This window comes from Cryptotermes secundus, unplaced genomic scaffold (genome assembly GCF_002891405.2).
Source record: "Cryptotermes secundus unplaced genomic scaffold, Csec_1.0 scaffold1379, whole genome shotgun sequence".
Classification (NCBI taxonomy): domain Eukaryota; kingdom Metazoa; phylum Arthropoda; class Insecta; order Blattodea; family Kalotermitidae; genus Cryptotermes; species Cryptotermes secundus.
This window is the reverse complement of record NW_019718634.1, coordinates 1,075,020-1,089,213: the sequence shown is the minus strand read 5'-3', so window position 1 is coordinate 1,089,213 and position 14,194 is coordinate 1,075,020. Positions and strand designations below refer to the sequence as shown.

Below are 14,194 nucleotides of genomic sequence, written 5' to 3'. Positions count from 1 at the left end.
CTGTGTTCTGAAACAAATAAAATACACTATTGTGCTTGGTCATGTAGTGGTTCTGATCCTTGCAGGGGATGCTCTACAGCATTACTGAGACCTTACCGAACCAGACGGAGCTCGTACGGCTCTGGATGCACGAAGCCTACAGAGTGTATGGAGATAAATTGGTTGATTCAAATGATGTGGACAACTATGAAAAGGCAGTTATTGACACTATTAAGAAAACAGGGTTTGAAGATTTGGATGAAGGACAACTATTTTCAAAGCCACTCATATATTGTCATTTTGCTGAGGGAATTGGCGAATCCAAGTATCTGCCCATCAGAAAGTGGGAACAGCTGAACAAACTTCTACATGAAGGTACGCAGCTGTTGCGAAGTGAAGCATAATATGTGTCAGTATGGTGTACATATCTAAGTCATCCTGAAGACGGTTAGTTCATATGTATTGATTTCAGGCTTTTACAGTGGTTTGCTGTTTGCGTTGTGTTAAGCTGAGCTGTATTGCATTGTGTTGTATTGAGTTTTTAACAGTCTCACTGCTTTCAGCTATGTCCCAGTACAATGATCTTGTGGCAGCGATGAACCTGGTGTTGTTTGAAGATGCGATGTGTCATGTGTGCCGAATCAGTCGCATTTTTGAAGGACCAAGAGGTAATGCACTTCTGGTTGGAGTAGGAGGTTCTGGAAAGCAGTCTCTGTCCAGGCTGTCAGCTTTCATCTCATCACTCGAAGTGTTCCAGATTCAATTGCGGAAAGGATATTCCATCCAGGTAGAGACTATATATCATGATTCTCTGTCAACAGTTTTGTTCCAGAACTTCATTCTCAGAATTTTTATATTATTATCGCAGACGTATAGATAACACTTAAGATTATAATTTCTCTTAGATTCTTTCATCTGTATGCAATGCAAACACTTTTCAGTGTTCCTCAATTTAGGATACTCCCTCATTTAGTGCTGAATAACCTCAGTATCATATTGCCTCCATGTAAGATTTTCCTCAATTTAGTGTTCAGACCCATTGCTCCCAAAATAAACCTTAAAAGGGAGTAACGCTATACAAGAACCAGGAGTCAGGACCCTGAAGATAGAGGCATCAGGTTTCTCTGTAACATTTGTAACCACCTGTAAGTGGGGATATTGTGACAGCACAGGCAAACCAAGCAGCCACCTCAGGTGGCACACTTTTAGCAACTGCATATATTAAAATGTCCTTTTGCTAACGACATTTCTATCAGATTGTGTGAGAATTTTGTGTTATTAATTGTGACAAACCACTAAGAAAATGTAACTGTTTTTAACTAATGGGGAGAGGGATTTATCATCCACTGAAGTGGAATTTATTCTTGCAGTAGCCCTGCCTACAGACTGAAAGACCAGAGCATCAGTTACAATGTTAGCCAGGAAATTGGCTATCCCATCTGAGGCTTTTCATTATTTTCCTAAGTCCCTCAGTGTGAGTAATAAAATAATTACCTTAAACTCTGCTCCAACCTTATCCATGCATTAAATCTGTCGCTTTTCATATATATACTACCTAACATTTGCAACTATGCAGCATCATTAAACTGATCACATTATTATACAAATTCTTGTCTGGTGCCAGCTACCATATGAGCTTAGATAGCTGAGTCGACATAATGACTAGATCATGGACTGGACGGCCAGGAAATCAAAGTTTGATTCCTCATAGGGACAAGAGATTTTTGTTTTCTGCACAGTGTTCAGGCCAGTCATGGGGTCCACCTTGTTTTCTATCCAAGGGGTACCAAGGGTTCTTTTCTTTATGATAAAGCAACCAGGGCATGAATCTGACCAGTCACCTCCAGACAGTGAAAAGATTAAGAATGCTTGGACCTATACCTTCACTCCCCCAGATGTCTTCATGGTGTGGTGGGCAGTGGTGCATGGGGACCATTTTATCTTCTCCTTTACTATCTACCTTTTGACATCAGTCACTGTTCACTGTTTATGTTCTAGTAACTAGCCACTGTTTAAACCTACATAATTATTTTAGGCTTGGAATTTTAATGGACCATTATGTTAATATTTATAACAGTGATTCCTAATTGGGAGGTATTTATACCCTTTAGGGGATATGTGAAGCATCATGAAGGGGTACATGATATGTATTTCATGCACTGTCAAGAGTGGTCTTAACACCTTTCCTTTAAACAGAATCATCTCTGCATGGAACAAATTAAGTTTGTTGAGGATCAGAAAGGTCTGTGCATCTTATTGTGTCTAATTTTCAGTAATGCATTTTTTTAGATAAATTAAGTTTTCACTGAAAATGGCTACATGAAGTTCACTCTGAGACCGACTGGTACATCTGCTGAAAATGATTCATAAATGTTGATTTAGAATGTATTGATAAAATGATCGGTCAGCACACAATTATTTAATTTGATTTGTATTTCAGGATATGAAAAATGATTTGTCTGGATTGTATACTAAAGCTGGCCTGAAGAGTGTAGGAATAGTTTTCTTAATGACAGATGCACAAGTAGCAGATGAGCGTTTCCTTGTGCTAGTTAACGATATGTTGGCGTCTGGTGAGATTCCCGATCTATTTGCTGATGATGAAGTTGAAAATATAGTTGGTGCCCTACGGAACGAGGTGAAGAGCATGGGCTTGCAGGACACAAAGGATAACTGCTGGCGGTTCTTCATCGATAGGGTGCGTCGTCAGTTGAAGGTGGTGTTGTGTTTCTCCCCGGTTGGATCTACGCTTCGTGTGCGTTCCCGGAAGTTCCCATCTATTACAAATTGCACTGCTATCAACTGGTTTCATGAGTGGCCTCAGGAGGCACTTGAATCAGTGTCTACTCGATTTCTTCAAGAGACTGAAGATCTCCCTGAAGAACTCCGAAGATCTGTCTCACTCTTCATGGCATATGTCCATACATCTGTCAATGACATGTCACATGTAAGTTGCATGTTTATATTTATATATAATTTTTAATATTATTTGATGATGATGGCGACGACAGCGATGGCAGTGGCAGCAGCAGCGGTGGTGGTGTATGCCTAGGTCTTCAAAATTGCTCCCTCCACTCAGGTTATGCAACCAAACGGTATGCATTTCTTTTGTCCTGTAAGTCCTGCATGTCTCACCCTATTCAATTCAATTCAATTCAATTTTATTTCATCCATGGATCATTATACATGATATGGGACAAGTCAAAGATTAATATTAATACTAATACTAAATAATAATAAGTATATAATAATACAGAAATAATATGACAATATAATAATACATGATAATAATAATAATATAGCAATACAGAGATAATAATATGACAATATAATATTGATTGATTGATTGATCCACCTCGTCACTGCAGATCACTGTACATGATACATGACAAGTCAAGCCAATTCTGAACATTAACAATCCGATACATAAGCAGATTAAAATTACAATAGTTACAATTCCACTGCTGATTACAATCTAGAACCGGCTAGATACTCCCACTTGTGGAGAATTTGATATCCTCTGTGACATAACCATCTGAATAATATTTCTTGAAGAGTATTCAATTCAACATATTGCAGCTTTGGTTAAGTTACTTTAATTGTATTTTTTTTTTAAGTTTCAGTTCCGTTTGTTTTAATTCAAAGTAGTCTTGAACGGCCACTACAGTGAGTTGAACTTAAATCCATTACTCAGTCACCTGACACAGTAAGTGTAGTTCAGTGAACTTCAAATCTTTGACCAGTAAGTAGAACATCACAGTTGAGCGGTTAACGCACTTTCTTCATATTATAGAAGTCCCATATTCACTTCTGTTCCTAGAGACTGGCTTCTCTGACTGGATATTTCTCGTTGTTTTGCTCAGTCCCTCCAGGCAAATTTGAGAATATTCAATTATGCCATGACCACAAATTTCCTCTTCCTTTCTAGCCTAAAGCTGCCTCTATAGTCTAGTGGTCAGAATTCCTGGCTACAGATCCAGAGGTTCGATTCCCAGCGTTACCAGATTTTCTTACAAGTAGTGGGTTTTGAACCGGGTCCACTCAGCCTTGTGAGGATAATTGAGGAGCTCTTTCAAGGAAATAGCGACTCTGGTCTAGAAAACCAAGATTAACTAATGGCTGTGGGGATCCATTACGCTGACCACGCAACACCCTCTATCCGCAAAAGTTCACACTAACTTCGCTGACAAGCGGCAGTCACTCGGTTGCTATAGTTCGCTTGCAGACTACAGGCCACGGATTTTCTAGCTTAATCCTGTCATTTGATTCTATATAATCTTAGCTATTGAAATTAGTGTTACATAAACCAAGAATACATTGAGAATGAATAAATAAATAAATACATAAAAAATAAATGTGATAAATGTGAGACTGTAACCAGTTGGATTCTGATACCTGGGAGACACAGATCTGGAGAAACAAAAGATGTCTCCACCTGGAGCAATTTATTGTATGGATGCTGGTTTTATTTCATAGTGTTTCAGTGTTGTTGTTCATCCTGCTCTTAGGTATTTGCAGCATGTGTAAGCCTGAAATGTCACCAAAACCCACTTCCACATGGTGCAAGTATCCAAGAGTACGATTAACATCAGTGATGACGTTACTGTCAGATTTTTCTCTGGTTACTTTTCTTTCTTGCAGAAATATCTGGAAAATGAGAAGCGCTACAACTACACGACACCAAAGACATTCCTGGAGCAGATTAATCTATACAGAAAACTTTTTACTGAAAAGACAGAAGATTTGAAAGGTCGTATTTCACGACTAGTAAACGGTTTAGAGAAGTTGAAAACAACTGCAGTACAGGTGGATGAGTTGAAAGTGGTCCTTGCGGCTCAAGAAATTGAGCTGCATGAGAAGAGCATAGCTGCTGATAAGTTGATTCAAGTATGAACTGTTTTCATACTTATTCAAGCACTAACATTTCTGACTTTTATGCAAGAGGTGTCCAATTCAAATCTCAGCCAGGTCATCATCTACATTTAACTGCAGATATTTTTTCTTACCTTTCTTCAGTCACTCTGTGAAAGTTCCAGGATTGTATCTTGATTAGTTCACACCCGCTTCCTTCCAGTCCCATTCCACTATATCAGTCAACCTACAATCTAATACGTGGCCTCCGTAGTCTAGGGGTAACGTTCCTACCTCATGACTCAAGGTACGCGGATTCAAACCCGGCGGAGGTCGTGGAATTTTTAAGGGCGGAAAAATTCAGGGAGCAAGTCCTCCAGGAGGGACTTTAAGCCGTGGGTCCCGTGTCGTAGCTTTACGGCACGTAAAAGAACCTCATGTCTCAAGGAGGCCTCTGAGCTAAATTATCGGACATTTACTGCCCAAAAAGAGTCTCTAACGCCTCTGGTAGATGGGGGAGGCATCAGGTACCGCTGAGCCAGTAGAGGCCAAACTCACTGGCTGAGTCGGGGCTGATGGCATGCACCAGTACTGGTAAGGTATAGAGACTGGTAGAATAGCAAAGGGGGACATGCATTAGACGACCAGTCACCCCCTCCAACAATAACAATAATACAATCTAATACCATATGCTGTCAGTACTTACAGCATCATTAAATTACCCATGAAAATGTCATCGATGAAGTGTAAAGTATCTAGGGAATTCTCATTGGCCTTATTACCTGATTTGTTTTGTTTCTATACATTCTTAAAATTTCACAAGACACTGTTGCATTAATAATTATTTAAATCAGACATGATCCTGGGGTCAACTCAACGTCTAACAGAAATGAGTACCAGGAATCTTCCTTGGGGTAAAGAGCAGCCAGCGCATAAGGCTGATGACCTCACCGCCATCTGTGAGCCGATTGTCTAGAAAGTGTGGGAGCCTCGACGTCTCACACCCCTATGGGCCTCCACGGCCTGTTACAGGGATAGCTTTACTTCTTTTATATATGTGTATATAAAATCATAGGATACTAATCTTCTCTTTTCCCCCCTTCTTTGCAAAAGGTTGTTGGCATTGAGACAGAAAAGGTATCAAAAGAGAAAGCATACGCAGCAGAAGAGGAGAAAAAAGTGCGAGTGATTGAAGAAGACGTGTCCATCAAACAGAAAGTGTGTGAGGAGGATTTGCGTAAAGCTGAACCGGCACTCATAGCAGCTCAAGAGGCGCTCAAGACACTTGACAAGGGGAACCTCACAGAGCTGAAGTCCTTTGGATCACCACCACCTGCCGTGGTGAACGTGACAGCAGCTGTGCTTGTCCTGTTTTCTACTAAGGGTCGTATTCCCAAGGATCGTAGCTGGAAGGCTTGCAAATCAATGATGGGAAAGGTGGATGCCTTCCTGGAGAATCTTAAAAATTATGCAAAGGAAGATATTCAACCTGATGTGTACAAGGCAGTTCAGGTTAGTAAATCCTTAGATTGTCAGCATATTTAGAATATACCTGTTCTTTAAATGTAGTGGCATATAGACCCATTGCTAGGCAACGGCTCAAGCACAACAGTGGAAATACTGTTGCAATCGGTGTTTTCTATGTGGCCCGCACTGATGCTATGTCAATTGAAGTGAAGAGAAGTGGTTGGTAAGCAGTCAGTCAGAGGACTACTCCAGTTCAGTATCCATGATGTGTATGTATTGACCGTCTTCTAGTGCACACAATCTCACTTGTCACTTCACTACATGTTTCAGCATCACTGTGCCATCCTCAGGTGTGTCATTTACGTTAAACTATTGCACTGCTCGCCATCATATGTCGTTTATAAAATGATTTAAAATGTATATTCGTCATGTACTATAATAAAATTTATATATTAAAATTTGTTAAGATTTATCATCTTATACATCGTATTTCAAACTTGTGTATTATATTAATCTTCTCAATGGGAGTCGTTCTTCCTATATTTTGTGTATACTGTGTGTTGTGATGTGTCCTTCTTTTGTGGCTGCGTGCGTTGTAATGCTCACATGTAGTGAAGTGACAAGTGAGATTGTTTGCACTAGAAGACGGTCAATACATGCACATCATGGATGCGAATCAGTGCAACAGGACACTAAAAAAATAACCAGTTCGGTAGTTCTGAGCCGTTTGTGTTAGTAGCTGGTAGCTGAGACACAGGGATAGTTCGGGAACCCCGAGTAATAGGAGGATCCTCCATTGGAAGCCGTCACCAGACAACGACTGTTGAAGACACAGCAGACTGAAAAGACTTAATGCACCCTGTAGTGAACTGTAAAGTGTGTAGTTACGATCTATAAGTGGTCAATAACCCCAATTACCGGTCAAAACGCTGTTTGTAGTCACTCATACACATGACTATATGCTGAACATTTTTCCACATAAATTATTTATTTTAGTCAATGTTTTTTAATGTATATAAAACAACTTTGATCATGGTTTATTGTCAGAGAGTGGCATAGATCATTACCTCATAATTAGAAATTTAACTAGATTCTAAAGAATACAGTCTTGTTGAATTGTAATGCCATGTATTTCAGAAAAAAAAAAAAATAAGAGCCCTGCTTGCCACCTGCTTCTTCCATACAGTACTCTTCCAGCCAGAAGGTGGAGGAGATGTCTTCCCCCAAAACATTGGGCATCTTCTGAACTGCATGATGTTACAGCCCAGAAGTTTGTGCTGTTCATAGGCACCGCTATGAGAATCTCAAATGCAACTTATTACATTCTATTTTCAACATACCATGGAAATTTAAATTACAATACCAAAGGTCAGATTGAATACACTAGTGTTTCTTTTTCATAACGTTGCCTACTCAAGGTATGATACAGTCTCAAATATGTTTTAGACAGGCCATGCTTTATAGGGGTCAGGTTACCATACTATGCCTCCCCTCCCATCCAACATCAAAGTGCAAGTTTTGAGGTTCTGACAGCAGTGATTACAAAGATGACTGCCTCCTGAGATGGGAAGCTGTAGGTCATTACTGACAATTCGGTACTATCTCCATCTTACTCTGAAAAATTGGTGACAATCTACAAGACCATGTTGTGTCACATCCCAGATGGTGTCTCCTCCCCTCATAACATTTGAATCAGTGGATGAAATTTGATTAAATTTGGTTTAACAATCATGCCTCTAGAATTCACTTCACCTTCATACTTTCTAGTTTCCTTTTATCATTTGCACCATCTTGAAATGGAAGTGATACTACCAATATTTAACCCTTTAAAGCACTGTGGTTACCATATGTACCTCCACTTTTAATGTTAAGAATTCTGCATTTTGCCCACCCTATTTATATGTTGCATATGATTCTTAGAAAAACGGTATTAACCAGCTAGTGTTTGTAGTGGAGACTGTTTTCTGTGACATAGGAACTGAATTTCAGTATTATTTAGATGAATCTCAGGATTTGAAAGAGTTAATGTATAATATTACACTGCAGCATCCTGCTGCACTTCATTTAGTATCAGATGGTTTCGCAGTCTCACAAGCAGTACATCTTTCTGTAAAACTTACTAAAAGTTATTCACTTCAAAAGTTTTACATATCATATAGATTTAACTGATTAAAAATCATTCACTACATGTTTTGATCTATGAGGTCATCATCAGGTGTTTAAAATTATAAATTATAAATGAGGATACTGCTGTTCTTTTGTATCATGATTTTTGTTCATTACTATGCAGTCTCTTCTATGCGCAGCACAACACAACAGGCAGAACAACCCATTCGTATATGCATGCATGTAGAAGGGACCACACTCTAACAAGCAAAAGCCATGACAGGGAAGCAGAGCAGTTTCCTCATTTATAGTTTATAATTTTAAAACACCTGATGATGACATTATAGGTCAAAACATGTAGCTAATAAGTTTTAATAAATTAAAATCTGTATGATATGTAAGAATTTTAAAGTGAATAACTTGTGAGACTGTGAAACCATTTGATAGTTAATGCAGGTTTCTGAAATTCAGTGCCATAATATGTCTTGGAGAATATGCAAGTTTCTTTGAGATTTTGTTTTGTAGGAATATGGTGGTTCATATGAATGCTGTGTTTCATTTTATGTTACACGGTGCAAACAAATAAATCTCTGAAATTTGGCAAGTGAAATTTTATGTGGACATTGATTGTAAACACATCTATAGAGTTTTTAAAATTTAATTTAATTTTTAGGAGCAAATGAAAAATTCCAGCTACTGTGGTCACAGCTGGGATCCAGCACGTTTCTTCCCAAAGGCAAGCACTTGTTAAAATATATCTAAGGAAACATATATGTAATTTTTTCCCTTTCAGGAATACATAAAAGATCCTGAGTTTGTGCCAGAGAAAGTCTTCAGCAAATCATGTGCAGCAGCAGGATTGTGTGACTGGGTCATCAACATCATCAAGTTTTATGATGTATACGTTGTGGTGGAACCAAAACGGCGAGCCTTGATGCAGGCAAACGCAGAACTTTCCGCTGCCCAAGATCGTTTAAAATTTCTCAACAATCAAATTGAGTCCCTTGAAGAACAGCTCTCTATGCTGAAAACTGAATTCCAAGAAGCAACAAATGCCAAATTGAAATGCCAGTCAGATGCAGAAACTACTGCCAATACCATAGAACTGGCTAACCGTCTGGTCAATGGATTGGCCTCTGAGAATTATCGTTGGAGGGACAGTGTAGCCAACTTCAGGAATCAGTTAATAACACTTCCTGGGGATATTTTGATGGTAACAGCATTCATCTCATACATGGGATGTTTCACTCGCATGTATAGGATTGGTCTGCTCAAGAAATACTGGGAACCATTCCTCAAGAAACTAGTCCCTGCCATACCAACCACTCCAGATCTGGACCCAATGGATCTGTTGACAGACGATGCCCAGATTGCACAGTGGAACAATGAAGGCCTTCCTAATGATAGGATGTCTTCTGAGAATGCTACTGTGCTAACAAATTCAGAAAGATGGCCCCTGATGATTGATCCACAACTACAAGGAATCAAATGGATCAAGAATAAGTATGGCAGTGATCTCAAGGTTGGTATATCCATGAAACTAGTTAGGCTAATTTAAATAATGCTTAAATGAAATTGATAGTAAAATCTGTGTAAATACAAATGTATCTACTGAACTTTAAAGGGTGCGCCATAGCTCAAGCGGTTAGTCGCTGGCTTCCCACCGTGGCGGCCCGGGTTCGATCCCAGGTTTGGTGAAGTGGGATTTGTCATGAACAAAGTGGTACTGTGGCAGGTTTTCTCTGAGTACTTCAGTTTCCCCTGCCGATCTTCATTCCAGCAATTGCTCCACAATCACCCTCACATATCATCTGGGGCTGGTACAATAGGCCAGAAGTGGCCGCAATACAAGGGACTTAGTCCCACCCCGCTAGCAGTAAAAAAATCTACTGAACTTTCTGTTCATAATGGTCTGAAACAGAGATGTGCTTTAAGGCCATTGCTTCTGAAAACTCAGGAAGCTCAAAACCAGGAGATTTTGAAATTCAGTAGGACACGTCATCTTCTGGTATATGCTGATGATGTTGATTTATTGGCTGAAAACATCAGTTCCATAAAGGAAAGCATATCAAAATTATATGAAAGTAAGGAGGTTGGTCCAGAAATAAATATTGAGAAAACCAAGTATATGTTGATGTCTCATCACCAGAATTCAGGGAAAAGTAATAATACAAAGATAGCCAATGAATCCTTTTAGTATGAGGCAAAGTTCAGATATCTGGGAATGACACCAACAAACCAAAATTGCATTCACAAAGAAATTAAGAGCCTGTTACATTCTTGGGAATGCTTGTTACCATTCAAATCAGAATTTATTTTTTCAGATTGTTTGAAATTGGAAGGTTCTATCTTAATGGATATAATGCCCTGTATTCGAGCGAAAATCAGCTCCATCTTGAGGGTCACTCTACTTCTTGCCCTCTTCATTCTGATTTCATTCTCATGTTACTCTTTGACCCTGAAGATGGAGGCATTATATTCCTTCTAAATGTTGGTTGACTTTAACTGGACTACACAGCATTTTATCCCAATATGGTTTACAGCTGCTCCTCTCTACTTTTCTTATGCAGGTTGTAAGGCTTTCCCATAAAAATTATCTGGATGTCATCGAAAGTGCTCTTTCTGAAGGTTCAACTGTTCTCCTGGAGAACATCGGTGAAACGGTATGTGCAGCTGAATTTCAGAGAACATGGGGGCAGGGATGTCTCATAGGACTGCTTATGTTATGGTGGTGATAAGTACTTGGTGATTCCATGTTCCATGTACATAAGAGAATGTGAAAATAAAATTGAAGCTTTCATAGCAGATGAATCCACTGAAATCTTCCTGGGCAATCAGATGTGTCAGAGTTGAATTAGAAACTAGTGTTTTGAAGACCTCTGGCTCCATCAGGTTTGATGTGGTGGACGACCGTAGCTGCTGATATATATATATATATATATATAGACACATACACACATATATAGGTGACAAACAAAAACTTCTCATCTACTGGGCATTGATCACTTTGTCCTAGTCTTCAACTCACAAACCCTTCCCCACACACAACTCCCACTACACAGTCAATCCATTGTTTACCACACCCAGTAGTCAACATGTCCATGCTTTTCTGTGTTAAAACTGCATTTCCCTTGTTGCAGCCATTGGTGAAGAGCATATTTTTAGTAGTGCTATCTCTTAAGAAACAGTGTACCAGTTAAAGCCTTATATTCCAGGATGACAGAGTCTGACAACTAGTATAGTGTTGACATAATTTTGCAGGTGGATGCAGTATTAGATCCCCTGCTTGGCCGCAACCTCATCAAAAGGGGTCGAGCCATCAAGATAGGTGATAAGGAGATGGATTACAACCCTAAATTCCGCCTGATACTTCAAACAAAGCTAGGCAACCCCCACTACAAGCCTGAAATGCAAGCTCAGACAACTCTGATCAACTTTACAGTCACCCGAGATGGTCTTGAGGAACAGCTTTTGGCAGAGGTGGTAAAGGTAGAGAGACCAGACCTTGAGAAACTCAGGTCAGAATTGACTAAACAACAAAATGACTTCAAGATCACACTGAAGGTTAGTTGCTGCAATTTATTTGCAGTTTTCTTTTCAATCTTATTGATTAACAGATTATTAAAGTGGGAAAATCAGGTAAGGTAGAAAAGGAAACATATCTTGAGTATGTCTCCCCTATGTCCCTCCTCATCCTTCTCCTCTCTTGTCTTCATCTGTTATCCAATACTATATAGTCTTACAAATATTATATTTTTGGACATTATCCATGTTCTGTGTTTATCGAAGAAAACTGCCCTGTTTATTTTTCAAAACATATCTCCATCTTCAGGTAAAATCTATCTCTGGTCTTGAGATAGGGACTAGCTCTATTGGTTGAGCCCAACTGAGTAAGTTCGCTAGTGGACTAAAAGCACAAAGTTTGTTTAATCAGCCACTTTATTACACAGGTCCTAGAAGATGACTTACTAAGTCGATTAGCTGCTGCTGGTGAAGACATTCTGAGTGATACTGCTTTGGTAATCAATTTGGAGACCACAAAGAAAACAGCAGATGAAATTGAGATCAAAGTAGAAGAAGCCAAATGCACGTCCAGAAAGATCGATGAAGCTCGTGAGCTGTATCGTCCTGCTGCAGTACGAGCTTCCTTACTCTATTTCATTCTTAATGATCTTCACAAAATCAACCCCATATACCAGTTCTCACTGAAGGCTTTCAGTGTGGTTTTTCAGAACGCTATAGCAAGAGCAGTTAAGTCTGATGATATCAAGGAACGTGTTGCAAATCTCCTAGATTCAATCTCATACATGGTTTTCATGTATACTTCAAGAGGACTATTTGAATGCGACAAGCTAATCTTCATGGCACAAATGACATTCCAGATACTGCTGACAAGCAAGGAGATAGAACCTGTTGAATTGGATTATCTGTTGCGATTTCCTGTCACTTCGAATGTGATTAGTCCTTTGGACTTCCTCACCAATACAAGTTGGAGTGGAATTAAAAGCCTTTCTCAGATGCTCGAGTTTAAGAACCTGGACCGTGATATTGAAGGTTCAGCCAAAAGGTGGAAGAAATTTGTAGATTCTGAATATCCAGAGAAGGAGAAGTTTCCTCAGGAATGGAAGAATAAATCAGCGCTTCAGAAACTGTGCATGATGCGCGCGCTTCGTCCAGATCGCATGACGTACGCCATCAAATCATTTGTAGAAGAGAAGTTAGGCACAAAGTTTACGGAGTCTCGATCCATCGAGTTTGCTAAATCATTTATGGAGACAAGTCCCACCACACCTGTGTTCTTTATCTTGTCACCAGGTGTAGACCCACTCAAGGATGTAGAGAAACTAGGCAAAAAGTTTGGCTTCACGTTTGATAGGCGTAACTTCCACAATGTGTCCTTAGGACAGGGTCAAGAAACAGTAGCAGAGCATGCTATGGAAGTCGCCTCCCGTCATGGTCATTGGGTCATCTTGCAGAACATCCACTTGGTTCGAGCATGGCTTCCGACTCTGGAGAAGAAGATGGAACAATGCGAGGAAGGTGGGCACCAAAAATATCGGCTCTTCATGAGCGCAGAGCCTGCTCCTTGCCCACGGTTCCACATAATTCCACAGGTATATTATTATTATTTTAACTGAGACATGGCTTAACGACCTGTGTTACGATCATAATTTATTTCCTGACTGCTATACAGTTTTCCGTTCTGACAGGGCGTCTGTAAATAAGACATGTGGTGGTGGAGTTCTCACTGCCCTATCCTCCAAAATTCGCTCTTGTAAACGCAGATACGATTTAGAATCTTGCGATGAATGTGTATGGGTTGAAATCCCCACTTCAGACGGCCTCAACTTACTCATTGGAAATCATTACTTTCCTCCTGACGCTAATCCTGAAAACATTGCTAATTACTTTCGTTTTTTAGAAAACAATCTGGATACCCATAATTTTCGAGTAATTATGGTTGGGGATTTTAATGCCCCTGGTTTCGACTGGAAAAGTGGTTTAGCTCTGCCCAATTCTCATTATTACTCGAAACTTAAGGGAGATGCGATCTACACTTCCACGTGTCTACTAAATCTTAATCAGTGCATTGATAATGTCAGCGGCAGCAATCTACTTGATTTAATTTTTTCTAACTTAAGCGACTTAAGTATTACTCCTGTTGACTCTGGACTTATTAAGCCTGACAATTACCACCCCCCACTAATTATCAATATTTGTTTGTCCCTTGCCACTTGTATTCAAAATTATAAATATTCGTACCGTAAATTTTCGTCTGGGGATTATGCAA

At 39.5% G+C, this 14,194-nt stretch overlaps 1 protein-coding gene across 1 annotated transcript in view; it reads left to right on the top strand.

Annotated features, from left to right (window-relative positions):
- The window catches only part of LOC111863542 (dynein beta chain, ciliary), an 88,609-nt gene that overhangs the window by 62,804 nt on the left and 11,611 nt on the right, over nucleotides 1–14,194 (top strand). The window contains exons 46-54 of the mRNA XM_033751200.1: nucleotides 66–354; nucleotides 543–766; nucleotides 2,420–2,926; nucleotides 4,621–4,866; nucleotides 5,944–6,342; nucleotides 9,197–9,925; nucleotides 10,974–11,066; nucleotides 11,665–11,967; nucleotides 12,354–13,517. Coding sequence (XP_033607091.1) covers nucleotides 66–354; nucleotides 543–766; nucleotides 2,420–2,926; nucleotides 4,621–4,866; nucleotides 5,944–6,342; nucleotides 9,197–9,925; nucleotides 10,974–11,066; nucleotides 11,665–11,967; nucleotides 12,354–13,517 — 3,954 coding nt within the window. The remainder of the gene's footprint in view (nucleotides 1–65; nucleotides 355–542; nucleotides 767–2,419; nucleotides 2,927–4,620; nucleotides 4,867–5,943; nucleotides 6,343–9,196; nucleotides 9,926–10,973; nucleotides 11,067–11,664; nucleotides 11,968–12,353; nucleotides 13,518–14,194) is intronic.